General features: G+C 43.4%; 1 protein-coding gene across 2 annotated transcripts in view; it reads right to left on the bottom strand.

The window, feature by feature from the left end:
* The window catches only part of SLC6A14 (solute carrier family 6 member 14), a 95,016-nt gene that overhangs the window by 25,123 nt on the left and 42,229 nt on the right, over positions 1-27,664 (bottom strand). For both annotated transcript variants that reach the window (XM_033944144.1, XM_033944143.1), the window contains exons 3-9: positions 25,581-25,712; positions 21,581-21,742; positions 17,716-17,848; positions 14,864-14,996; positions 12,619-12,759; positions 8,738-8,966; positions 3,686-3,811 (exon numbers count right to left, since the gene is read on the bottom strand). In XM_033944144.1, the coding sequence (XP_033800035.1) occupies positions 3,686-3,811; positions 8,738-8,966; positions 12,619-12,759; positions 14,864-14,996; positions 17,716-17,848; positions 21,581-21,742; positions 25,581-25,712 (1,056 nt within the window). The remainder of the gene's footprint in view (positions 1-3,685; positions 3,812-8,737; positions 8,967-12,618; positions 12,760-14,863; positions 14,997-17,715; positions 17,849-21,580; positions 21,743-25,580; positions 25,713-27,664) is intronic.

The following is a 27,664-nucleotide window of genomic DNA, read 5'->3' as shown; positions in this document are numbered from 1 at the left end:
TCAGAGAGGCCAAACTCCGAATGGAGGAAGAGCTAGCACGGAAAATTAAGAAAGGGAATAAATCTTTCTTCAGCTATATTAGCGACAGGAAAAGAAATAAAGATGGGATAGTACGCCTGAAGAAATCGGACGGTAACTTTGCGGAATCAGATTCTGAGAAGGCAGAACTACTAAACCAATACTTCTGTTCAGTATTCACCCGCGAAATGCCGAGAGCTGGTCCACAGCTGCAGACGGAAGATAACCAGAAAGACCCGTTTCAAGATTTCGAATTTACGCCCAGTAGCGTCTACGACGAACTATCAAGACTCAAAGTAAACAAAGCCATGGGACCGGATAACCTACATCCCAGAATGCTCAGGGAGTTAAGGGAAGTCCTGGCTGAACCATTATCTGTTCTTTTCAATCTTTCCCTAAGCACAGGAAGAGTCCCCTTGGACTGGAAAACTGCTAACGTAATCCCACTCCACAAGAAGGGCTGCAGGACAGAGACAGCAAACTACAGACCAGTGAGTCTCACGTCTATAGTGTGTAAACTCATGGAAACACTGATCAAACAGAATATTGACACAATCCTAGACGAAAAAAAACTGCGTGATCCACACCAACACGGGTTCACCCAGGGAAGATCTTGCCAATCTAATCTGATTAGCTTTTTTGACTGGGTTACTAGACAACTGTACGCCGGAGAGTCACTGGACGTGGTATATTTGGACTTCAGTAAAGCATTTGATAGCGTCCCTCATCGAAGATTACTGAACAAGCTGAAATCGATAGGATTAGGAGACACTCTAACTACATGGGTTGGGGATTGGCTGAGCAGTAGACTTCAGAAGGTGGTGGTGAACGGTACCCCATCCGAAGCATCGGAAGTGATCAGTGGAGTACCGCAGGGCTCGGTCCTGGGCCCGATTCTATTCAACTTATTCATAAGAGATATGACGCAGGGACTTAGAGGAAGGGTATCACTGTTCGCCGATGACGCCAAACTTTGCAACATAGTAGGCAGAAGCTTATTACCTGATGATATGACACACGACCTACTGCTTCTGGAACAATGGTCGACTACTTGGCAGCTAGGCTTCAATGCTAAAAAATGCAAGATAATGCACCTGGGTAAGAGAAACCCGCGCAGAACTTATGTACTAAATGGTGAGACCTTGGTTAGGACCACGGCGGAACGCGATCTAGGAGTGATCATTAGTGAGGACAAGAAGGTTGCCAATCAAGTGGAGAAGGCTACCTCCAGGGCAAGACAAATGATGGGATGTATCCGCAGAGGTTTTGTCAGCAGGAGACCTGAAGTTATGATGCCGTTGTACAGAGCCATGGTGAGGCCTCACTTGGAGTACTGTGTTCAGTTTTGGAGACCACACTACCGAAAGGACGTGCTGAGGATCGAGTCGGTGCAGCGAACGGTCACCAGGATGGTCTTGGGGCTCAGGGATCTCACGTATGAAGAAAGACTAAAGAAATTGCGGCTGTACTCACTTGAGGAAAGAAGAGAACGGGGAGATATGATTGAAACGTATAAGTACATCACGGGACGCATCGAGTCAGAAGAGGATATCTTCTGGCTCATGGGACCCTCGACCACCAGAGGGCATCCACTGAAAGTCAGGGGAGGGAAGTTTCATGGCGACTCCAGAAAGTACTTCTTCACCGAAAGAGTGGTGGATCATTGGAACAGACTCCCACTCCAGGTGATAGAGGCCAGCAGCGTGACGGATTTTAAGAGAAAATGGGATACTCACGTGGGATCGTTAAGGGAGTAAACTCAGGGGGAGGGATACTTGGAATGGGCAGACTTGGTGGGCTATAGCCCTTTTCTGCCGCTTTTTTCTATGTTTCTATCTTATACTATAACCCGCTTAGAACTATAAGCATCCCCTAAATTGTAATTTCCTGGAAATGTCCAGCTATCTTATACTGTAATCTGCTTAGAACTGCAAGGTACAGGCGGAATATAAGACACTAATATGTCTCTTTAGCTGTAAATTACAATATTATTATTAAGACTTAGCCAAAAGGAAGGATTTATAAACTATAAAGAGTTTTACCTCATACAAAATTGTCATTTCTTTAATAAGACATTAACTATTTTTTTCTGAGTCCCCCCCAAGTACCTACAAATCCAAAATGTGGCCCTGCAAAGGGTTTGAGTTTGAGACCACAGCTCTAGACTGACTCCATCCTGTTTATATCTTTTTTAAGGTGCAGTCTCCAGAATTGAACACAATATTCTAAATGAGGCCTTATACAGGGACATCAATACCTCCTTTTTCGTACTGGCCATTCTTCTCCCTATGCACCCAAGCATCCTTCTAGCTTTCGCCATCACCTTATCAACCTGTTTGGCCATTACATACTATCACACCCTAGTCCCACTTCTCTTTTATGTACAAAAAGTTCTTCACCCCCTAAACTGCACCATTCCTTTAGGCTTCTGCAGCCCACATGCATGACCTTGTACTTCTTAGCATTAAATCTTAGCTGCCAAATTTCAGACCATTCCTTAAGCTTTGCTAGGTCCTTCCTTAGGTTTTCCACACAATCATGGGCCTCTATTCTATTGTAGGTTTTGTATCATTTGTGGAGAGGCATATCTTACCGTCAGCCCTGATTTGTGAATGATTAGCACATAGAGCATGTCACAGGGACAAATTTTCTCCCCTCCCCCCCCCCCGTCCCTACGGGAACTATCTCCTTCCCCATCTCATTCCTGCGGGCTCTATTCCTGTCCCTGCTCCATCCCTTCAAGCCCTCTCCTCATCTGCACAAGCTTCAAACACTTACGATTTTAAAATGTTTGAGGCTTGTGCGCTAGCCACTACCGCCTCCTCTTGAGCAGGCGGTAGTTTTTCGGTTAGCACGTGCTATAGCGCACGCTAATCTTGTGCGTGCTCTAAAAACGCTAGCGCACCTTTGTTCCAGTTTAAGAAACAGTTAAAAACTCAGATGTTTGTTACTGCATTTTTAGTTGGCATTTGAAGAAAAAAAATCTGCTTAATCAGGTTTGCAATGCTGACACTTGAAGAGAAGAAAATTATTTAATTACGTAGATTTTATGATCTGGTTTGTTTTTTATGTATGTTTTTATTGATGTAAACTATTTAGTTTTTCTGTAAATGGTATAGAAAAGTTTTAAATAAATAAATATAGAACATTATAGAGGAAAAAGTTCACCACAATTATTATTTTTTTAAGGCATGGAATTAGAAGAAAAAGAATACTGACAGGACACGAAAGAAACTTACCCCTGTTTTACTAAGGTGCGCTATGCGTTTTCACGTGCTAATCGCTAATGCGTCCATAGACTAACATGCAGACATTAGTGTTTAGCGTGTAGTTAGCGTGAGCTAAAATGCTTAGCGCACCTTTGTAAAAGGAGCCCTTAGTAGTCCTTTTACTAAGGTGCGGTAGCCAATTTAGCGCGCATTAAAAATTATCGCACGCCAAATGCTAACGTGCTTTAACACATCCATAGGAAATAATGGATGTGTTAGCATACATTAGCGTTTAGCGTGCACTAGAACGGCTGGCATGCCATAGCAAAAGGACTATTTAGGAGAAAGACCAAGTAAAATCAACACAGCCAAGAAAACCAAATAATACTGTTTTCCAGACTTTAGCTAAAGCTATCACTTAAATATACATTAAGAATCGATAGCAAAGCATTACTTACCCACAGAGGCAAACTGAGAATCAAGACCCAATGTTAGAAGCATGAAGAAAAATAAAAATGACCAAAAAGGGGCTCCTGGCAATTGGGATAGGGCTTCTGGGTAGGCAATAAAAGCCAGAGCAAAACCTAAACAAAAAAGCGAAGTTTATATTATTCTGAGTTGCCAAACTGAAGACAGGATCTATGATCTAAACCAGTGCATCGCAAACTATGTGCCGCAGCAGATTCCAGGTGTACCCCGACGAGACGCCGGTCAGGAAGAGAGGCACACCCGGCGCCAACAACTCTCCCCCTCTCCCCACACCTCTCCTCCTCCAGGATCCCCCATCCTAGACAGCTTCAGGGTCGCAGCCGGAGGGCCTCCGCGCTTGCGCGGATGTCGACTTGTTGACATCACATGTGTGCGTGACATCATCGTGTCGACATCTGCACACTTCCGGGTGCCTTCCGGCCGGGGCGTCGGGTTTAGTGTGCCACCGGCCAACAAGTTTGCGGGACACTGATCTAAACTAATACAATGCGATGATCACCTTCTCCATTTATAGAGCCTATGCCAAATGAGCCTTGTATAAACTTGGAATACACTTCTCCCTCCGTATTCGCGGTTTCAGTATTCACGGTTTTGATTATTCACGTTTTTTTAGCTTGCTGGCTCCTCCCCCAAAATTACATTAGCTTGCATAGAGAAATCGCCGATTCCAAGCGTTTACAGAGAAAATCGCCGATTCCCAGCCCTTTCTTCGCCGTGTTTTGCCTCTCCTTCAGGAACCGGTCAGGTCTCCTACCATGCTATTCGCGGTTTCACCATATTCACGATGGTTTTTAATAGAAAGCAGCAATCAACATATGAAAAAGTTATTTGCGGTTTTTTCTGTATTTGCGGTTCTGTTAATCCCTATCACAGCGAATACGGAGGGAGAAGTGTAATTATCTTCCACCCACTATGAGAATTAAGCTAAGCTTTTCAGCTCTGAACTTTATATCCAAACACTAGTGGGGCTCATTTTCAAAGCCCTTAGACATACAAAGGTTACTATGGTACTCACTTGCATCTAAGGCCTTCTTTTACTCAGGTGCGCTAACCAATTTGCGCGCGCTAAACGCTAACGCATGCATGCTAGTCTATGGATATGTTAGCGTTTAGCGCGCGCTAATTCAATTAGCACGTGCTAATCGGTGAGCGCACCTTAGTAAAAGAGGGCCTAAGTGCTTTAGAGTACATTTTCTTACAAACACAAATGCATTTTTCACAAGAATTGGCATTTCTCTCATTTTTTTTTTTTTTTTTCTTGTTCTTTTCCCTTTTTATTTTTTTGTGCAGGTGCTTTAACCATAGGATTCAGTGCAAACCGTTCGTGTGATGAGTGTGATACCAGGCAAACACTTTTATGTAACGATGAAAACTCCTTAGCATAGGACAGCAAATTTCAAAGCTATTCCCATAGATATTATAGCAATTTACCCACAGAAATGGGCTTTGGCGAACTGCCTGTTTTCTAAGAGGATTAAAAGTATGCACTTTGTGAAATGAGAAGAAAATTCTTAGATTTAAGTGCATGAAGGGCACCCGATTGGAGCCTTTTCTATAAAGGAAATTAGGTGCCTACTTTCCTTTATAGAATACTGGCATACGGTAATCCTCTCTGTTCCTTCTAAAGTGAGTGGGAGTCCTCCACTTACAGTCTTACCACTATTTTCAATAGTGAGGTGAAGATTTAGAGGTACTGGGGTGGGAAGGGAGGGTGCGAGTGTGGCAGGCTGGAGAGCGGGGTGGGCACGGAAGGAGGGGGGGAAGTGTATAAGAGAGTGCCACTACTCCAGGGGCCTCTTACCTTCACTATGCCACTGCCTATGCATGTAAGTGAGCACTTCCTGCAAAAGTGGCAGCAGTGTACCTATGTGTGTAAATGGGAGCACCATTCCCGTTCTGCCCCTGTGAAAACCCCCTTCCAAATTCAATGTAGGCTAAGCAGATAATTCCAGAATAGCATATACTATATTCTCCATAATTCCAGGGCGATTATTAGAAACACCTGGTCTTCTAAAGTCTATGGTGGGTTAATTTATTGGAGGTATTATTTCTCTCACCTGGATCTCCTTTCTGTAATGACCATTTCTCTTCTCTACCCTGTTGCTCCCTTCCCCGCCCCCATCATTTCTGTCTTCCATACTGCCTCCTACATTAACTGGCCTACCACTGCTCTCCCCTCCCCCCCCCCCCCAAATCACCAGATCTCTCTTCTTACCTCATCTTGATGTTATGGTGCTGGGTTGGTGCAAGCCATGTGCAAATCCTCATGGCCCATGAGATCAGGTAGAAAGAGAAATCTGGTCATCTCAGGGAGAGAAGGAGGGTGGAGGAGAGAAATGCCATGGGGTGTTGATTATGCGGGGAATTTTGATTTGGTTTTAGAACCAAACGTTATAATGTTTTGGGGTCCTTAAGAAGGGGCTGGGTGAATATTAGAAAGAATATGGTATTTACTTAATTGGCATACATACTCCCATATGTCCTAGACTTTTACACATTTACACACCTAATTTATAGAACTTCCTTGTAGGTGATTATTCTAAATTCTGTGTAACAAAAGATATGTTATTATTTAGCAGAGAATCTCTTTTATAATGATAACATTTCCTACGCTCCTGCCCCGTGCAGATCACTCATAGGAAATGGCTGCCGTAAGCTCCCGTCATAGTCTCGAGAGACTACGGGAGCTCGCGGCAGCCTTTTCCTATGAGTGATCTTCATGGGGCAGGAGCATAAGAAGATCGCTCCTGCCCTGAAAACCTGCTAGACCACCAGGTAAGGCTTTGGGGGGGTCTAAGAGGGCTTAAAAATAGCCCGAAAAATGAAAACGGATCTAAAAAGTAATCACAAATAACCGAATCTGCGGATGCTGAAACCGCAGTTTCGGAGGGAGAAGTGTATTTGCAAGCCCTGCTTTCATTAAATGCTAATAGATCTCATGCATTTTCATTGAGGAAATCCTGAAAATCCAACTGGATTGCGACCCTCGATGATCAATTTTGACACCTGTGGTTTAGAGGAATAAAGTAGATTGTTTACTTCTACAGTGGCTTATCAAGCTGCAAAACTGGAAAAATTTATTAGACCATATGACTTCAGAGAACAACTATAAAAGTTTTAATAAGGCTTTGAAAACTTGTTTATTTAATGAACATGTGTTAAAGGAGCAGTAAATTCAATATTGATTTTAAGACTGTAATTCTGGACATTTTATCCACTTCTTATTAATGTTAAACCACATTCAACTTTGTAGAGGTATTTGTGATACATAAATACATGTGGCATTGTATTTTTATGCAGTGAGACCCAGAGATAATAATTGGGGTTAAATAATGCATCTTAACAGTAGGGGTAAAAGTTATCAATGAAGGCAGGGAGGGAAGGCTCACCGGCAGCGGCTTCAGGGAGGGGGGCATGAACTCAACACAGAAGGAAGGGAGGAAGGGGGCACTAACTTGGGACATAGGAAGGAGGGAATAGAAAGGGAGAATTATTGGGCATGAGTGTGGGAGTGAGCGTGAAAGATGGTGCACATGGGGAAAGGAAGAAAGGAAAATTGGGCAGAGAGAGAACGAGGAGTAAGGTAGAGTGCATGGGGAATAGAAGGATGAGATTGAGAAATGTTGGCTATGGTAGTGAAGAGAGACCAGAGGGATACAAGGAGGAGGAATGTTGGACATATTGATGAAGGGAGAGATGTGGCATTGTGCTGGAGAGGGGTGATAGAAGGAGAAATGGGCAAGGGGCTGGTGGACAGTGGTGAAAATACTGCACATGATCCGGGGGATGAGAGAGTGAGAAATGTTGAATGTGACAGTAAAGGGGGTGGGAGAGATGCCTGGATCTCTCAAGACAGATGGACAGTGAGAGAGAGAGAGGGAGACTTGTTGCCAATAGGGATGGAGGAGAGAGGAAGAAAAGCTGGACTCATGGAGGGATAGAAAAAGATGTTGGTTGGGGAAGGGAATGAGGTCTGGATGAGAGGAAGCATGCAGGAGGCAGAAAGTGTTGGACTCATGGAGAGAGAGAGTGAGAGGTGGATAGGGAGGGAAGAAAGGAGGGAAGGAGAAATGTCACACTTAGGGGAAGGGGGAGAGGGCAGAGAGTAAAAAGTTCAACTCATGGAGGGAGAGAGAGGCATATTGGTTGAGGGAGGGAATGAGGGCTGGAGGAGAAGAAGCCTGCAGGAGGCTGGTGGAAAGGAGGGAGAAATTTTGGATGTGGCAATAGAGGGAGTAGGAGAGATACACCCTGGATCTCTCTCTCTCTTTCCTTTTCCCCACTCCCTTTGCAGCAAGGGAGGGAATGAGAGAAAGAGAGGGAGACATATTGCCAATGGGGGCAGAGGAGAGAGGAAGAAAAGTTGGACTCATGGAGGGACAGAGAGAGATGTTTGTTGGGGAATGGAATGAGGTCTGGAGGAGAGGAAGCATGCAGGAAGCTGAAAAACATAAATATTGGATGCACAGTCAGAAGGAAGTGCAACCAGAGACTCGTGAAATCACCAGAAAGCAAAGGTAGGAAAATGATTTTCTTTTCAATTTAGTGATCGAAATGTGTCAGTTTTGAGAATTTATATCTGCTGTCTATATTTTGCACTATATTTGCCTATTTTTCTATAGTTGTTACTGAGGTGACATTGCATATTTTAAAGTCATGTGCCTTGACCTCTTTGAAAAACCCCCGAATGTGAATGATAATTAACATTTTCTCTGTGTACAGTGTGCTTTGTGGGGTGTTTTTTTAATTTTGTGGTTATCATTATGTATTAATAAGATTATATTGTGTGTATATGAAAAATAAATGGAATAAATTGCAATACAATTAGTACTATTAATATGGGGTGGTATCAGGGGCGAAGCTTGGGTGGGTCTGGGGTGGAGCTTGGGCAGGAGTATTTGGTTGGTATTTGTTAGGCTTAGGGGGTACTTGGTTTGAAGAAGTTGAAAACATTGGTCTAGCATATAAATATTTAAAATAACCAGAGCCTATCTAGTGAATGGTTATATTATTATACCTACCTGAATCCACAACCTCTGGAACAGGTCTCTTTGCTTTAAATGCCATATGTCCCAGTATAGAAAAGATAGCAAACCCAGCAAACACACTGGTGAGGCAGTTTGTAACACAAACCATAATGGCATCTCCATAGCAATTGTTATGAAACTTATTGTAGGAAGACAAGGCTATCAGACCTCCCCAAGCCGTAGAAAGAGAAAAGAAGATTTGAGTGGCAGCATCTTTCCAAACCTGAAATAGAGAGATATGAGTCATTATCTACTTGAAGCTAGCTCCTTTAACTCTGTATCAATTTATGTTACACAATATATTGTTTAAAAGATTTATGTTCCACTAATCCAGCAGAGTTCATCCTAGGAATAAGCAGTGGATTTCCCTAAGCCATCTCAATAAATGGCCTTTGGACTTCTCTTTAAGAAAATTATCTAAACATTTTTTAAATGCTGCTAAGCTAACTGATTTCATTACATTCTCCGGCAACGAATTCCAGAATTTAATTACATGTTTTGTGAAGAAATATTTTCTCTGGTTTGTTATTAAATCTACTATGTAGTAGCTACATTGCATGCCCTCTAGTCCTAGTATTTTTAGAAAAAGTAAACAAGCAGTTCACATCTACCCTTTCCACTCCACTCAGTATTTTATGATAAAGATCTATAAAATACTGAGTGTAGTGGAAAGGGTAGATGTGAATTGCTTGTTTACTCTTTCCAAAATTACTAAGACTAGGGGGGCATGTAATTAAACTCTGGAGTTCGTTGCCAGAGAATGTGGTGAAATTGGTTAGCTTAGCAGAGTTTAAAAAAGGTTTGGATAATTTCCGAAAAGAGAAGGCCATAGGCCATTATTGAGATGGCTTGGGGACATCCACTGCTTATTTCTAGAATAAGCAGCATAACATCTGTTTTTCTACTTGGATCTAGCTAGGTGCTTCGGACCTGGGTTGGACACCGTTGGAAACAGGATATTGGGCTTGATGGATCTTTGATCTGTCCCGCTATGGCAATTCTTATGTTCTTATATTCATTGAATTAAATACTAAGAGGTGGATAATGAAAGGGGTTTAAGTAGGCAGGAGAGGTTCCTGCCTACTTAATTCCTGTTAAGTGGGCTATGCCTGGATATTCACTAGCACTTGACTGAACCGTGCCACTAAATATCTTCTATGAGGTTGTGTAGTTACAGCCTAATTCTATAAAAAGTACTGAAAATTATGCACACAAATTTGGATGCACTCAATTTGCACATCTAGTTTAATTAAACAATGATCTTAATATGCAATTATTGGTGCTAATTCAAATGAATTACATTTTTCACGTGCATACTTAGGCGCGGGATCCGTGTGTAAATTTTAGGTGTGGTTCTAAAAAGTGGGCAAGGCCTTGGCAGAGTCACGGGTAGAGCAGGGCTGTTCTGCAATTTGCACGTGGGGTTACAGAACAGTGGGGATTCACAAATAATTTAGGCACAATTTAGCCACCTTTCAGCTGGTGTAAATAGCCATTCCTAAAATTAGGGGCTCATTTTACTAAGGTGTGCTAGCATTTTTAGTGCACGCAGCAGATTAGCGCATGCTAATCCCATGCTATGCGGCTAGAACTAATACCAAGCTCAATGCTGGCATTAGCATCTAGCGTGTAGAGCATTATAGTGTGCGCTATTCCGCGCATTAAAGCCCTAATGCAGCTTAGTAAAAGTGGTTCCCAGCACAAGAGGTAGTCTATAAATGACGCTTAACTTTGAGTAACAGTAAAGCTAAACAAGCAGAATATCAAAAAAATACTGTATCACCACCTAAAGATATTCATTCAAAAAAATTGTTATTAGAGATTATTCAGAGCAGGTTCCTACTACGGAGAAAAGACCTCAGTGTTCCCCGAGGGTAAACTCGGGAAACTACTATGACAATAACTAAGTTGTCATAGGAAACACATCCTTGGTCAAAGAAAAACTCCGTTAAAGTGCAATCAGTGCTCTGGTTTCTAAATAAATATATTTTTAAAGTCTCTTTAAATAAAAATACTTTAAGAAGTATAGGAAACTCGCACTTATCTTAGTAATGTCCTCTGATAAGGGAAAGATCACCGCAGCTCGGTAAATTGCACTCTCTCAGTGTGATTATTCAATTTATCATAGTGTGGAAGATCGTCTTATAAGACGATTATCTACACTATGATAAATTTAGGTGGTGATACAGCTTAACTTTGAGTGCCTTTATAGAATAGCGCTGAGTCATTACAGAATCTTGTCTTTTGTGTTGGGGGTTGGACCATGGATGGAGGCAGAAAGAAGCCGTCATTAACACGAGCGTCAGCAATATTCAGCGTCGATGCTTGCACATATATTTATTTCATACGGATTGCTTTTGAACTGCCTGGAGTTTTCTTAATGAACGCCTAACTATTCAAGCAGACCCAGCGCAGCAGAATTGACTCTTCACTCACTTCTTCAAAGCCCATCAAAAAGAGATTGCCACTCCTGATGCGGGCTTTTCAGTGCCGAAACATGGCCCATTGTTCGAGTCATATCCAGTGGCGTAGCGAGGGTGAGAGGCTCCTGGGGCCGGGGAGCTCCTCTCCTCTTTGCCCTCCACACTTCACCTCTACACACTCCATCCCCGCCCCCTCCACTGCTGCACGTCACTTCCCTTCCCCGTACCTCTGAAATGTTCCTGGCATGAGCAGCAACCCCCCAACCTGCTGTCGTGCCTGCATGGGCTCTACCTCTGATATCACTTCCTAGGCGTAGGAAGTGATGTCAGAAGAAGAGCCGACGCAGGCGCAACAGCAGGTTGGGAGTTGCTGCTTGTGCCAGGAACAGAGGTAAGAAGGAAGGGAAGCTGTGTGAGCATGTGGCAATGGGGGGGGGGGGGAAGGGAAGGAGAAGAGGGCATAGAGGAGGACGGGTGCTGCGCCCCATGAAGATGGCTCCCAGGGCGGACCTCCCCATCCCCCCCTTACTATGCCATTGGTCATATCTTTGTATGGTGGACATTGAGAACTCTTCCTAGTGGCTACCCAATAAATCTATCAATTGATCCTCCTTTGGAAAGTCATTTATCTAACCCTACTCATTTTGATTGAAAGAAGAATGATACAGCAGCAGGAGTTCTCTCTTGTCAACACATAACAGCAGTTTGATTGCTACCAACAATCAATACTTGACTGAAATGAGAATAGCATAAAAATGATAGAGCAGTTCAACAGCGGAAAGAAGTACTGTATACAGTACTCCCCCGAAATTTGGGGGGTTTCCGTTCCAGGAACACCCGTGAATGTTGAAAAACCACAAATATGGTTTTTATAGGCAGGAGAGGGCAGCTGGGGTGCCAAGGCAGGATAGGGCAGCTGGGGTGCTGAGGCAAGAAAGGGCAGCTGGGGCGCTGAGGCAGGAGAGAGCAGCTGGGGCGCCAGCGGATGCATAATCACTCGTGGTATGCTCCGACCGCCTCTTCCTGTTGCTAAAGTCAGGCTACACCAATCAGGAGCTGCTTTGACACGCAGCTCCTGATTGGTGTAGCCTGAATTTAGTACAGGAAGAGGCGGTCGGAGGATACCATGAATTAGTGAGTCCGCGATTTGCGAACTGCGAATTTGCAGGGGAACACTGTACTCAATGACCACAGATAAATAATGAATAATAGAAATAGTAACAAACTAAGCGTGTGCCTGTCTTTACAGAAATAGTCACCTTTGACCCTTTGGAAAATGACCTCATTCATATCAAATCAGTCTGATTCTGAACAAGATGGGGGGGGGGATCATCATAGGTACAGGAGTTATCATGATGATAGAGAAGCTGCTTTAACCTGTGCAAAAGATGTTTAGGACAAAATTTGAAAAACAATGAAATAATGATTGTATATGTCATGCAAGGCACTCACTTCTGCATCAGTCAGTTTGGAAATATCCGACTGTGTTCCAATGTAATAGTCGATGCCCTCCGAAGCACCTTCCAGAGTGGCGCCTCGTATTAGAAGAATAACCAGCACAATATATGGAAAAATAGCTGTAAAATACACCACCTGCAAAGAGAGACAAAACCTTAGAATGAATTTTGAAAAAAAAAATTTGAAATATCAAAAATTGTCCATTTTCCTTCAAATTCTATAAAAAGCACTAAAAATTGTGCATGCAGTTTTGGTCACATACCCAAATTATGTGCACAATGTAATTAAATAGAAAGCTAATTAGTACCAATAATTGGCATTTTTAAGAAGCAATTATTGGTGCTAATTAGAATAAATTACAAGTTACGTGCCTAAATTTGGGCAAGGGATCTGCGTCTAAATTTTACACATGAGTCAAAAAGCAGGGCTTGGAAATAGGCAGGTCATGGCAGTGGCATAATAAGGGGGGTGCTGAGACAGGTCCGCCCTGGCTGTGGTCTTCCTAAGGGCGCGGCAACCCTCCCCTTCTCCAACCTCTGCTTCTCTCCTTGCCATGCACCCCTTGCATTCCCCGTACCTTTTTTACTTCCCCGGCATGAGGTTGCTGCCCACGTCTGCATCGGCACTCTTTCTGATGTCACTTCCTGGTCCCGCCCCCTAGGAAGTGACATCAAAGGGTGAGCCGACAGTGACATGGGCATGCTGCTCATGCTGGAGAAGTTAAAAAGGTACGGGGAAAGGGAAGGGGGGAGACGTGTCCGGCAGGGGGAGGGAAAGAAGGCAGGGGAGAAGCACCACCACCCTGGGCATCACTCACCCTTACTGCGCCACTGGGTCATGGGTATATCAGTTGCATTCCTTTAAGTTACATGCATAACTACAGACTAAATGTTCAATATGTTTGTGAGTGACATTGCTGAAAGGTTAGAAGGAAAAGTGTGCCTTTTTGCAGATGATACCAAGATTTGTAACAGAGTAGACACCGAAGAGGGAGTGGAAAATATGAAAAAGGATCTGCAAAAGTTAGAGGAATGGTCTAATGCCTGGCAACTAAAATTCAATACAAAGAAACGCAGAGTAATGCATTTGGGAATTAATAATAGGAAGGAACTGTATATACTGGGAGGAGAGAAGCTGATATGCACGGACGGGGAGAGGGACCTTGGGGTTATAGTGTCCGAAGATCTAAAGGCGAAAAAACAGTGTGACAAGGCAGTGGCTGCTGCCAGAAGGATGCTGGGCTGTATAAAGAGAGGTGTAGCCAGTAGAAGGAAGAAGGTGTTGATGCCCCTGTACAGGTCATTGGTGAGGCCCCACTTGGAGTATTGTGTTCAGTTTTAGAGACCGTATCTGGCGAAAGACGTAAGAAGACTTGAGGCGGTCCAGAGGAGGGCGACGAAAATGATAGGAGGCTTGTGCAAGAAGACGTATGAGGAGAGACTGGAAGCCCTGAATATGTATACCCTAGCGGAAAGGAGAGACAGGGGAGATATGATTCAGACGTTCAAATACTTGAAGGGTATTAACGTAGAACAAAATCTTTTCCAGAGAAAGGAAAATGGTAAAACCAGAGGACATAATTTGAGGTTGAGGGGTGGTAGATTCAGGGGCAATGTTAGGAAATTCTACTTTACGGAGAGGGTAGTGGATGCCTGGAATGCGCTCCCGAGAGAGGTGGTGGAGAGTAAAACTGTGACTGAAGCGTGGGATGAACACAGAAGATTTAGAATCAGAAAATAATATTAAATATTGAACTAGGCCAGTACTGGGCAGACTTGCACGGTCTGTGTCTGTGTATGGCCATTTGGTGGAGGATGGGCTGGGGAGGGCTTCAATGGCTGGGAGGGTTTAGATGGGCTGGAGTAAGTCTTAACAGAGATTTCGGCAGTTGGAACCCAAGCACAGTACCGGGTAAAGCTTTGGATTCTTGCCCAGAAATAGCTAAGAAGAAAAAAAAAAAAAAATTTAATTGAATCAGGTTGGGCAGGCTGGATGGACCATTCGGGTCTTTATCTGCCGTCATCTACTATGTTACTATGTTACTATATTACTATATGTTACTATGTAAAGACATCTATGCCTAAAGTTAGAAACACGCATTTGCTCTTTGTTTTTCATTTGTGTAAATATTTTTAAATGAATGCCATCTCTTTGCAAATTTGTTGAGTAGTGTAAGATTGACATGAAAAACAGACAAATTATCAGAAAATAAAATAGATCCTAATTTATTACAAGTTACCTTTCCAGAAGATTTTATTCCTTTAAATAGAGCTGCTCCAACTATTATCCATGCCAGGAGGAGGCAAAGAGCTAAATGCCACACCACCTCACCAGTCTCATCAAGACCACTGGATTTACGGAGAGCCACTTTACTAGAAATAACAAAATAAACAGAGTGATTACTAGCTCTGAATACCACATATCAATATTTAACAGCTGATTAATAAAGGAAATGAGGAAACTTCCAAGTCAATATTCAGCACTGTGGCCGTCTACTGCTACTACTTATGGAGGAGTGTCTGGCACAGTGGTTGAAGCTACAGCCTCAGCACCCTGGGGTTGTGGGTTCAAACCCTGCACTGCACCTTGTGACCCTGGGCAAGTCACTCAGTCCTCCATAGCCCCAGGTACATTAGATAGATTGTGAGCCCACCGGGACAGATAGGGAAAAATGCTTGAGTACCTGATTGTAAAACCGATAACCTTGATAGGCGGTATATAAAAAGCTAATAAACTTCAAACTTATTATTTCTATAGCACTACTAGACATATGCAGCACTGTACTTCAAAACATAAAAGAGACAGTCCTAGTCAGGACAGACAAACTGGACAAGAAGGTTCATCTATACACAGTGCTCAGGTGCGGAAACCATATACAGCTGCATTATGATGTCATCAAGAATTCTGGGTATGATCCAGATGCATTGTGATGTCACTGAGCGTTCAGACAGCTTCTGCTACTACTAATCATTTTTGTAGCACTGCTAGACATACACAGTGCTGTACGTCAAAACACAGAAGAGACAGACCCTGCTCAAAAGAGCTTACAATCTGGTCAAAACAGACAAACTGCATCTACAGTATACAGTACACAGTGCTCAGTTAGGGGAATTACAGAGGGAATGATAACACCAATATTGGTGCTTAGCAGGCGGATTGGAGTTTGAAATTGAAAGCAGCTTCAAAGAAGTGGACTTTGGAAGCCAGCTCTGAAAAATCTACAAATGATTCTAAATATTTAGGCTAGACATGTACATAACACAAATTTATGCATCTAAAAGGACTTTTATAACATAGGTTATGCCTAAAATTATGCGTGGTACAAGCCAGCATAGAGGATGCATATATAGGAGACATCATCAACAACTTTTATCGTACCAAGCAGCCTTATGGGGCAAAGACCTAGGAAAACTAATCACACACTCAAACAACTATAGCGAATTTAGGAGACACCTAAAAACATACCTGTTCTTGAATTACATAGGTAACGAACAAGGACAATAGCCCCCTTCGTAATTCCACCCATATCTGATCTTGCAAACTGTTAACCTCTAATCTCTAAACTATGAATGTCCCAATCAATTAATGAAACTTTTCTAACTCATTGTAAATAGCACAGAACTTCCCGGTCCGGCAGTATATAAACTGTTGTTATTATTAATGTTGTTAATATCAGATGGTCACTGTTATACTCTGTAATTCACTGACTGTACAGTTTCACCTCACTGTAAACCGCCTAGAAGTCGCAAGATTGTTGGCGGTATATAAGAATAAAGTTATTATTATTATTATTATTATTATTATACTTGCTCAGTAGCATGCTCAAAGGCAGAATATGGAGACCTGAGGTTTGCACGTAGGGGCCCTTTAAGGCACGGTACAATCCGCTGTTACGTACCAATGCTTAACATGGGATTTTGCCATTTAGGAGCTGCAGATTTAATGTGGCAAACGGTGAGGGCATTCCCAGCCTTTGCAATTATGGGTGCCACATAAAGGGGTCCTTTTACAAAGCTGTAGTAGAAAGTGGCCTTAGTGCATCTTTGCCATGCACTAAGTCATTTTTACCACAGCCAGAAAATAATGATTTTTCCATTTCCTGAATTAATGGCTATATGCTAATGTTTATTTATTTATTTATTTTAAACCCTTACCGTAAACACCTCCAGTAGAAAAACAGTCACACATCGTAATAACCACACATTATTATTATAATTTATTTATTATTTCTATAGTGCTACCAGATGCATGCAGCGCTACACAGAATCACAAAGAAGAAACAACAGTCCCTGCTCGATAGAGCTTACAATCTAAACAGACAAACAGGATTTCATGGATACAGTTAAGGGGAATGGTTAATCAGCTGGCTGGGTTGGAAGGCAGAAGAGTAGGGTTAAGGATTGAAGGCTGTATATATATTATAAAAAATGATGAAATACATGCTCAGAAACCCTGAGACAGAGATTTAGATTTTTCTTTTTCTATCTTTTCAGGCAAATGGTATATGTTCTTTGCACATGTAAAACTTTCTTTTTTGTGTATAAATTTTTTTCCACTTTTTTGTCTCTTTTTATTTTTTTTAAGTTCAAATTTTTTATTGAAAAATTTGGGAATGATAACAAATATAAAAAATACTTTGTGCAATGAATCATAGTTACGATATGTAGACATTTTTTCGTGTTGATTGATTTTGTCTCTTTTTAATCATTAAAGATTAACTTGATGAATCAAGGGTCCCGACATGGACCATGTTTCCATACTGGAAGTGTTTACACAAAGGGCTCCTTTTACTAAGCTGCGATAGCGTTTTTAGTGCGCACAGAATTTTAGCACGCGCTAAACCCACGCTACACGGCTAGAACTATCACCAGCTCAATGCTGGCGTTAGTGGCTAGCGCACGCTAAAACCGCTATCACAGCTTAGTAAAAGGATCCCTAAGGTGGGTGTTTTGGGGGATTAATCTGATACTATCTCTGGCGCATCCCCAATTTTTCAATATTGAGTTATATGCTAATGTAAACAACAGAGACTATCCATACTGTTAATGATAAAAAGGAATAAAAGATGCTGGCTGTGTATTTTGGACTTACTCCCAGTACTGCTTGCTTGGGAGATCCAATGGCAAATAAACAGTGCTCTTATCAATGCAGGTTGCGTTGTTGTCTTTGACCCATGTTAAGTTTGCTGTAATAGTGTCATTGCCTGCAGTTACATTACAAGTGCCTGTGTAAAGAAAAAAATCATCAGAATGCATTGTTAGATTCATTGTACTTCATAGTTACTTACATTATTCTATTGATGAGTCATTACTTATTATTCCATATTTGTGCCTTTACATCATCTACGTCAAATGAGATAGACTGTACATGCTTGTGTGCTTCCCTCCTTCCCAGTCCTGTGAACTGGTTAGACTAGTAAATAGAGAATTGCAGATTTTGGGGATAAAATTATACTGGCTGATATGAAAAGTGATTTAAGCAGAGAATAGTTTCTTGCAGTGAGGTCAAACAACCATCAAATTTTATTTCTGAATAGTTGTTTTCAGCTATTAATGATTATTGCTGAAATTGTACCATACTTCTGAGCAGCAGATGGGTGTGTAATTATATAAACAGTAGGATTAGTAGTAGTAACAAAGGCAATAGCTATGATATGTGAAATTAGAAGTTTTAAAACTTAATATGGATCCATTAGGTTTTAGAATGTATTAAAACTGTTTGGGGCAGGCCCCTGGCTCAGCCATAACACTGGGCAGTAAAGCGTAGCTAATCTTGAATTCAGATTGGGTTGGGTCACGGGTGTGCTGTAGAGATATGCTCAGGCCTGAGAAGTATGGGAAGATGGTTGCTACAGCTATCATGCCCCCTCTTAGTCTACAGACAGCACTGAGGATGTTCATTGAAGCAATGCTCCTCAAGCCCTTGAGCTGGCGAGGATCTCTTAGCTTGTCTGGAGCTTGGTAATCATAGAAATTACAGCGGATAAAACGTGGGAAGACATAATTGTGGGACTTACTGTCTACTGTAAGAATCAAGAGAAAAACGATAAAGCCAGGAAGAGCCTCCCAGTAGGTAAGGTAGATATCTTCAAATTAATGAAATTTCTACAGCCCTTTGTATATTTGAACCAAATAGAGGACAGTGGTAAGAATGGAGATGAGGGACTGGAAAACACAAGGTGATAGATAGCTGATTCTGGTTTAATTATCAGAATTTAGCTACACTGAATGGGTGAGTTGGTTCCTATTTGCTTTTCCTTGTTATGTTACTACTGGGCTGATTTTTAAAGCCCCTAATATTTTGTTAGCTTAGGGCCCCTTTTTACTAAGCTGCAGTAGCGAGTACCAGTGTGGCAAATGTGACGCAGCCCATAGGAATTGAATGGGCTGTGTTGCATTTGCTGCGTGAGATTAACTTCCGCAGCTTTGTAAAAGGGGCCTTTAGTCAGCCAGACTTTGATTGACCAAGTTAAGATACAAAGTTTAGTGGAACCCTTTTATCAAACGCACCCTTACCTTTATCAAAGTAGCCTTAACACACCCTTACATGGAACATTCCTACACGCTAAGGTCATTTTTACCGCTGGGGTAAAATAGCCAATTTTTTCCATTTCCCATATTAATGACCATGTGTTAATTTCCTCATTAGTGAATGAGCCCCTACTGTCAATTATTTTGTAAGTGGTAAGGCCTCACATGCTAAACTGATGCTAATTGGTTAGCTGCAACAATGGCCACATGCTAACTGATTAGCGCAAAACACACCCACCCTTAGCCCCACTCCCATTTTATTTTTTAATGTGTAGGTAGTGCATGCTCATCCCAAAATTACCATGGGATGCTTCAGTGCGCGGTGTGGTAAGCCATTTTTTGTTGTGGTAAGCAACACGTTAGTACTTATTGCACCTTTGTAAAAGGACCACTTAGATTGTGAGCCCATTAAGGACACAGAAAGTATCTCTATATTATAAGTAAACTCCTTTAGTTGTGCCATAGAAATGCGGTACAGTGCTCCCCCACAAATTTGAAGTTGGTGGTTCGCAGTATTCTCCAACCACGAATGACCGGGCAGGAGAGGGCAGCCGGAGTGCCGGTGAGTGAAGGAAATCACTCGCTGTATGCTCCGACCGCCTCTTCCTGTACTAAAGTCGGGCCTTACCAATCAGGAGCTGCGTGTCAAAGCAGCTCCTGATTGGTGAGGCCTGACTTTAATACAGTAAGAGGCAGTCAGAGCATACAGCGAGTGATTTCCTTCACTCACTGACGCTTCAGCTGCCCTCTCCTGCCTCTCCAGCTGCCCTCTCCTGTCTTCCCTGCCTAAAAACTGTATTCGCGGTTATTTGAAATTCGCGGGGGGTTCCTGGAACGGAACTCTCGTAAATTTCAGGGGAGTACTGTATATCAAATCCATGATACCTGACCCCTTGAAGATTATCCTAAATCTATCCAGCTGAAGTTCAGCCAGTTAGATTTTGACCTGCCATTTGACTACTCATGGTTAAATACCTAAACCAGTGCTTACTAGCTATGTCTTCCTACCATGGGAGGCACTCACTTTTAGGGCAGCTAAATCAAAATGTACTCAATGGAATCTAGCTGCCTAACTCTAGCTAACTGACAAGAATTTTCCTGAAAATCTGACGCTATGTTACTACAGAAGATATATACAGTCAAACCTCGGTTTGCGAGTAATGCGGTGTGCGAGTGTTTTGCAAGATGAGCAAAACATTCTTGCAAATCTTGCCTCACTAACTGAGCGTTGACTCGATATGCGAGGCATCACCCTCAAGAACTGGCATTGCCCCCCTCCCCGTGAACCAGCATCGCCCACCCAAACCCTTACCACAATCGGGCACCACCACACAGCACCAACCCACAGGACGTGCCAGTGCCCAAAGATCCTGACACCTGCCGCTTGTCGTTGATTCTGCTGGGCCTTGAGCATCTGCGCATGCTCAAGGCCTTCTGGCTTCTGCTCTCTCCAAGATTCTAATGAGATTCTCGGAAACACCAAGAATCTCATTAGAATCTCAGAGAAAGCAAGAGCCAAAAGGCCTTGAGTATGTGCAGATGCTCAAGACCCAGCAGAATCAACGACAAGCGGCAGGTGTCAGGATCTTTGGGCACTGGCACGTCCTGTGGGTTGGTGCTGTGTGGTGGTGCCCAATTGTGGTAAGGTTTTGGGCAGGCGGGGGGCGAAGCCAGTTCTCGGGGGTGAGCTGGGCGAAGCCAGTTCCTAGGGGTGGGGTGGAAGTATGCCAGTGGCCTCGGGGGTGGCTGTGGGGTAGAAGCACGCCAGTGGCCTCGGAGGGGGGGGGGTCTTTTGGGATGAGGAATGAATCATGCGAGTTTCCCTTACTTTATATGGGAAAACTCGCTTTGATATACGAGCACTTTGGTTTACGAGCATGCATCTGGAACGAATTATGCTTTCAAGCCAAGGTTCCACAGTAAATCCAAAATTGTTATTTTGTCTCATTTATACGAGAGATCTTCAAAATGTTTCCACACTTTTATTTTTTTAAACACTATTTATTAAATATCTCAAAAGCATTTTACATCACTACCTGCAAGGTGAGCCTATGACACGCCCTCTTACCACTTTTTCCATCCCAAACATTTCCCGCAAAAATATGAAAGTGCGGAAACTTTTTGAAGAACCCTCGTATTACCTCAGAAATAGTGCACCCACAAAGAAACTTCGTAGACACTGTGCAGATTCTCCAGTATTAATCTGCTAACGCACTGATTTTGACCACATCTCCAGATGTCTCTATTAAGAATAAATTGTGATGCTATGAATAAGATCTCACCAGTGCGTAGGTTGATCATATAAATCATTTAATTTCAGACGCAATGAAAATGTATTTCAAAATATCTGCGACGGCTGTGGAATAACAAAAAGCACATTAAACAATAACAAAAGGGCACATTAAAGAAACACTGTATTGATGTACCTTTAGCTTCTTTGCTGCAGTTACCATCTGACCATTCAAAACAGTCCGACCATGGCAGTACACTTTGAAATGAGGCAAATAAGTAGTAGAGACTGTAGGCAATGATGACGTTATAATAAATAGTCACCAATGTTGAAATAAGGACCATAGTGATGCCTACACCTAGAAAAAACAAAAAAAAGATTAAAACTAATTTTTACAAAGCTCCTAAGGTGAATAAAATCCACAGCTCTAAAACAGTTATGCAGCTTTGTGATTTAATTGTAGCATGACATAAAGCTATGGTTCTCAACCTATTCTTCAAGTATCTCTTATTCAATTAGGCCCGGATTCTCTACAGGGCGCCTATATTGGCGGTCGCCTCAATAGCAGCCATCGATCGCATCTCAATCATGCAGTGGCCCCCCTATAGAAATTTGCACTTCTGTGAAAGGTGCCGGAAATGTAGGCCAGCGCTTTCCAGGCCTACATTTCTGCCACCTATCTGTGCTTTGAATCACGCCTTACCTAGATGCTTTACGACGCCCAGCATGCCCGTAGTGGTGGTAAGCTCTGTAAAGCGCATCTGTAGGCGCAATTCCAGCACCCTTTATTTAGGCACCAGTAGGGCTTTATTTTTACTGTTTCTTGCCATAGTAAACGGCGTTTCGCAATTAACTTAGGCAAGTTTCAGTGCCATCTATTGAATATCCCTCTTTGTTCTTCAGGAGATTCACAGTGAGTGCATGTGACATTTGCCCAGAAAGAAGACAATACTCACATAACTAGGGTTACCAGATTTTACTATTGTAAAATCCGGACCCATGGTCCCGCCCCCCAGGCCTGCCCAATTACACCCAGCCCTGCCCATTCTGCCCAAATCATGCCCTGTTCCGCTCCAGCCCTGCCCCCTTCAACCTATTCTTGTGCTCGGAGCCGCATCGGGAGAGCATCTGCGCAAGTGTGAGGCAATGATGTCACCGCATTGCAGCCGCACTTGCGTAAATGCCCCCCCGACGAGATCCTGAGCTGGAAGCTTTTCAAAAACCCAGACAAAGTGCAGGGATTTGAAAAACTGTCCGGATGCCCGGACATGTCTGGGAAAATCCTGACATCTGGTGACCCTATGCTTATCTCTCTTGCATTCATTGTGGATTTCCTGCAAACCAGACTGGAAAGAAGTTATTTAAGGATCAAGAGAACCATTGATGAAAAGATATCTTATGTACTGTCCGTGGATGCTGTCCCAAAATTTGACTTACATATCCAATGCAACATGGGATATTTTACTTTTTTTTTTCATTGTCAATATTAATATCATTCCACAAGGCATTTGAGAAGTAATTGCATAAACTTTTTTTTCATGCATAAAACCTTGTTTTACTCACGTGAAAAATGGCTTTTATAAAATTACCCCAGTGCTTAGGTGCATAAAAGAGTTCATAGACAATGGCGCGAAAGACAAAAGAGCGCGCCGACAATTGAGCACAGCGCGGAGGCGCGTGCTGCATAAAATTACAGTTTTTAGGGGCTCCGACGGGGGGTTTTGTTGGGGAACCCCCTCAGTTTACTTAATAGACATCGCGACGGCATTATGGGGGGTTTGGGGGGTTGTAACCCTCCACATTTTACTGTAAACTTAACTTTTTCCCTAAAAACAGGGAAAAAGTAAAGTTTTCAGTAAAATGTGGGGGGTTACAACCCCCCACACCCCCCACAACGCCCCCACAATGCGGCGCGATGTCTATTAAGTAAAGTGGGGGGGTTCCCACCCCACGCCTCCCCGTCGGAGCCCTAAAAACAGTAATTTAGAGCGGCGCGCGCCTCCGCGCTGTGCTCAATTGACTGGGCGCGCCTTTGTCCCGGCGCGCTTTTGACCTGACACCGCATAAAAGTATACCCAGTGACATCAAGATGTGTACTTTACCAGACATACATGTTCTGGAACAGAGCATGGGCAGAGTAGAAATGAAAAGTGGAAATATTCCTTATAAAATACATGTAGTCAAACAGGTTATACATGCATTCCACACATCGACTCTCAAGCTTAAGTAAATATCCACAGCTTCAATCTAACCGCAATTTCTGCTTGTTTATTTTAGTACAGTATTTTATGATGATACACAGAAGCTTGTTTTTTTTATAAAATAGCCCCAAAGCAGACACCTACTTTGCCTTTACACATAGGCAACTTGTTTAAAGTTGCCCCTTTTAAGTAGAAGAAAAGCAGAGCTGTAAAACACTTTCCACGAGGGGAACGATACAAATTTTTCTAGCAAATGTAACCCCCTAGAGCAGGGGTGTCAAAGTCTCTCCTTGAGGGCTGCAATCCAGTCGGGTTTTCAGGATTTCCCCAATGAATATACATGAGGTCTATTTGCATGCACTGCTTTCATTGTATGCTAATAGATTTCATGCCTATTCTTTGGGGAAATCCTGAAAACCTGACTGGATTGCGGCTCTCGAGGAGGGACTTTGACACCCCTGCCCTAAAGGTTATTTTTATTTTCTCAGCAACCGCTTGGAATTTCAAACTATTGACATTCATGTCTGAGTAGAATGAGATTATCTTTAAATATGGTGAATTTACAGACTTTGTAGTGTGACCACCCAGCAATTTTTACACGTGTTTGCACTGTAAAACTACTATTGGAGAAAATTCCATAAACAGTGCCATTAGGTAGGTGGCAATAGGCGCCTACCACCACCTAACAATCATTTTAATTGGTCCAATCTATTCAGTAATTGACTGAGCTAATCAAAACCCAATTAAAATGTCATTTACAAAATGGAGGCACCTTTGTCCTGACTAAAGAGGCACCTACAACCACTGAAAGCGTGGTTAGCACCAGAAGCAGGGCTTGAGAACCAGCAGGAGAAATTACCTTCATGCCAGTGAACAGCAAACAACACAATATAGGTGGCCAGTTGGTGCTCAGTCTTTTTAATTGTAATTGACTCGACCCGATTGTGTTTCGGCCCACAAGGGCCTGCCTCAGGAGTCTTGTGGTGAAATCATGACAGTTAAGTCGTGCAAATTCCCAAAATCTTTCCAATCATTTTACAAAACACCCTTTGTGCTGCTACCTGTAGAAATAAAACCGAAACTGCTGCTCGAAAAACCAGCGTGTGCTACTGCAGTGTTTTTTTTAAGCTGCAGTTTCGGTTTTATTTCTACAAACAGCAGCATATTCTAGTTTACAAAGGATGTTTCGTAAGATGATTGGAAAGATTTTGGGAATTTGCACGTCTTAACTGTCATGATTTCACCACAAGACTCCTGAGGCAGGCCCTTGTGGGCCGAAGCACGATCGGGTCAAGTCGGTGTCAGGTCAAAAGCACGCCGGGACAAAGGCGCGCCCAGACAATTGAGCGCAGCACGGAGGCGCATGCCGCTCAAAATTAATGTTTTTAGGGCTCTGACGGGGGGGCGTGGGGGGGAACCCCCCCACTTTACTTAATAGACATCGTGCCGTGTTGTGGGGGCGTTGTGGGGGTGTGGGGGGTTGTAACCCCCCATATTTTACTGAAAACTTCACTTTTTCCCTGTTTTTAGGGAAACAGTTATGTTTACAGTAAAATGTGGAGGGTTACAACCCCCCAAACCCCCCATAATGCCGGTGCGATGTCTATTAAGTAAAGTGGGGGGGTTCCCCAACCAAACCCCCCGTCGGAGCCCCTAAAAACAGTAATTTTGAGCGGCGCGCGCCTCCGCGCTGCGCTCAATTATCTGGGCGCACCTTTGTCTTTCGCGCCGTTGTCTATGAACCGGTCGAGTCAATTACAATTAAAAAGACTGAGCACCAACTGGTCACCTTTATTGTGTTGTTTGCTGTTCACTGGCATGAAGGCAATTTCTCCCGTTGGTTCTCAAGCCCTACTTCTGGGCTTGAGAACCAACACACAGAGTGAACATTGAACACTTCTGATTCTTGACAATTTATCCTATTTTGATCATGATATAAATAGTCTCAAATTACACAAATATAATGGTATATACAAGCCAAAGGGTAGCACAAACCTTGGAAAGCTGGCAACATCCTCCAGACTGACACTGGTCCCAAGCTGGCAAACTGCCCCAGGGAGCATTCCAAGAAGAACAGAGGCAAACCAGCAAATGCCAGCATAATTGTATATGGAATGAGAAATGCACCTGAGAAGAAATAGAGATTCAAATTCCATAAAGATATATTAATCTGAATCTGAGTTCATTTAGACATGGCACTTTTCATAATTGCTTTGATTCTTCAATTCAGTTGTCTCCAAATATGTCATAAATACTCATTATGGGAATCCTAGAAAACAGAGCTATTGGAAGTTATAAAACCCATGTCAGAGGGCTTCTGTTTCAGATCCTTCTGTTCTGAGAAAGAAACCATATTATTCATCATATAAGATTCAGAACATTTGTTGGTTCACTATAGATCAGTGGCCTCAAACTCAAACCCTTTGCAGGGCCACATTTTGGACTTGGAGAGGGCCTCAGAAAAAAATAGTTAATGTCTTATTAAAGAAACTAGTGTTTAAGCCCGTTAGATTAACGGGTGCTAAATGACCGCCTCTCCTGCTTTTGAACCTGGGCAGGGGCAGAGGCAGAGCCGGGGCGGGAGGGAGTGATGGTGGGAGAGCAATTTCAAAGCCTCGGCAGCGGTGGCTTCTTGACCAATCCGCGCTTACAACGTCCCCACACTCGCGGTCTGGCTGGCTCCCCCACCAAAGCCCTTCGCAGCGGCAGCCCCTCCCGCATCTGTCCCCGCGTCCCAAGCCTCTCCGAAGGCCGGCTCCCACGAAAATGGTACCCCTCTGTCCAAAGCCGTGGCGGCAGCCTCCCTCAAGACACATTTCAAATCTGACATATTGTAATCACAAAACAGAAAATAAAATTATTTTTCTTACCTTTTGTTGTCTGGTATCATGTAGGGGTCCCAGGCTATGGTTGGCTTTTGATAACTCGCTTGCCAGGGCCCCTTCTTTCTTCTTCCCTCCCTCCATCCCTGCAGCTGAAGACAGGCACCTCCCCCCAGTGGTCTGAGACAGTGGTCTGAGGGCAAAGAGGGGTTCAACAGCGCACAACCACATTTCCTTCCCTCCCTCCATCAGGTGCAGTGAATCCACCAATGTTAAAAGGAGCCGCATCGAAATCGGAGGCCTGCCACTACCGTAGCACGTTCCCCTCTGCCTTGGTCCCGCCCCTTCTCTGACATATGGGACCGCGGCAGAGGGAATGTGTTACGGTGGCAGCAGGGCTCCAATTTCAAAGCAGCTCCTTTTAACATAGGCGGAGCTGAACTGTACCTGATGGAGGAAGGGAAGGAACTGGGGCAAATTTCGGCAACGGCAGGAATTGTTTGGCGGGCCAAGCACCGTGAAACTTTGTTTCTTTAGGCATCCCCGGTTGTTTACTTGGATTCAATGTGAGCCGGGTGAGGAAGGCCGCCGCAGCCTCGCGGCTAGGTAGGGGGACAACAATGGCGCTTATGCTCAAGCCCCCGCCACAGCTCCTCTCTCGATCCTGGTGCGGTTCGAGAGAGGAGTCGTGGCGGCGGCTTGAGCATAAGCGCGATTGTTGTCCCCCTACCTAGCCGCGAGGCTGCGGCGGCCTTCCTCACCCGGCTCTCACGGCTGGCGAACCCTAATGCTGACATTGAATCCAAGTAAACAACCGGGGCTGCCTAAAGAAACATGGTAATCATATTCTGTCCTGAAAGCCCCCGCCGCAGCTCCTCTCTCGATCCTGTTCGAGTTCGTGAGAGGAGCCATGGCGGCAGCTTGAGCATAGTGCACAGTGAGAGCCAGGGGCGCACATGCGCAGTCGTGTTTCCGCGACGGGATCAGGGAACACGACTTCTGAGTGCGCATGCGCAGCCTAGCATTTTATTATATTAGATGACAATTTTGCATGAGGCAAAACTCTTTATAGTTTATAAATCTTTCCTTTTGGCTAAGTCTTAATCATAATATTTTAATTTATAGCTAAAGAGACATATGATCAATAAACTTTTATTTTATTTTTTTGATTATGACAAACATGCCAAGGGCCTCAAAATAGTACCTGGCGGGCCGCATGTGGCCCCCGGGCCGCGAGTTTGAGACCACTGCTATAGA

The sequence above is a fragment of the Geotrypetes seraphini genome, chromosome 5 (genome assembly GCF_902459505.1).
Source record: "Geotrypetes seraphini chromosome 5, aGeoSer1.1, whole genome shotgun sequence".
NCBI classification, from domain to species: domain Eukaryota; kingdom Metazoa; phylum Chordata; class Amphibia; order Gymnophiona; family Dermophiidae; genus Geotrypetes; species Geotrypetes seraphini.
Note: the sequence above shows the minus strand (reverse complement) of the source record. Positions and strands in the feature narration are given on the sequence as shown.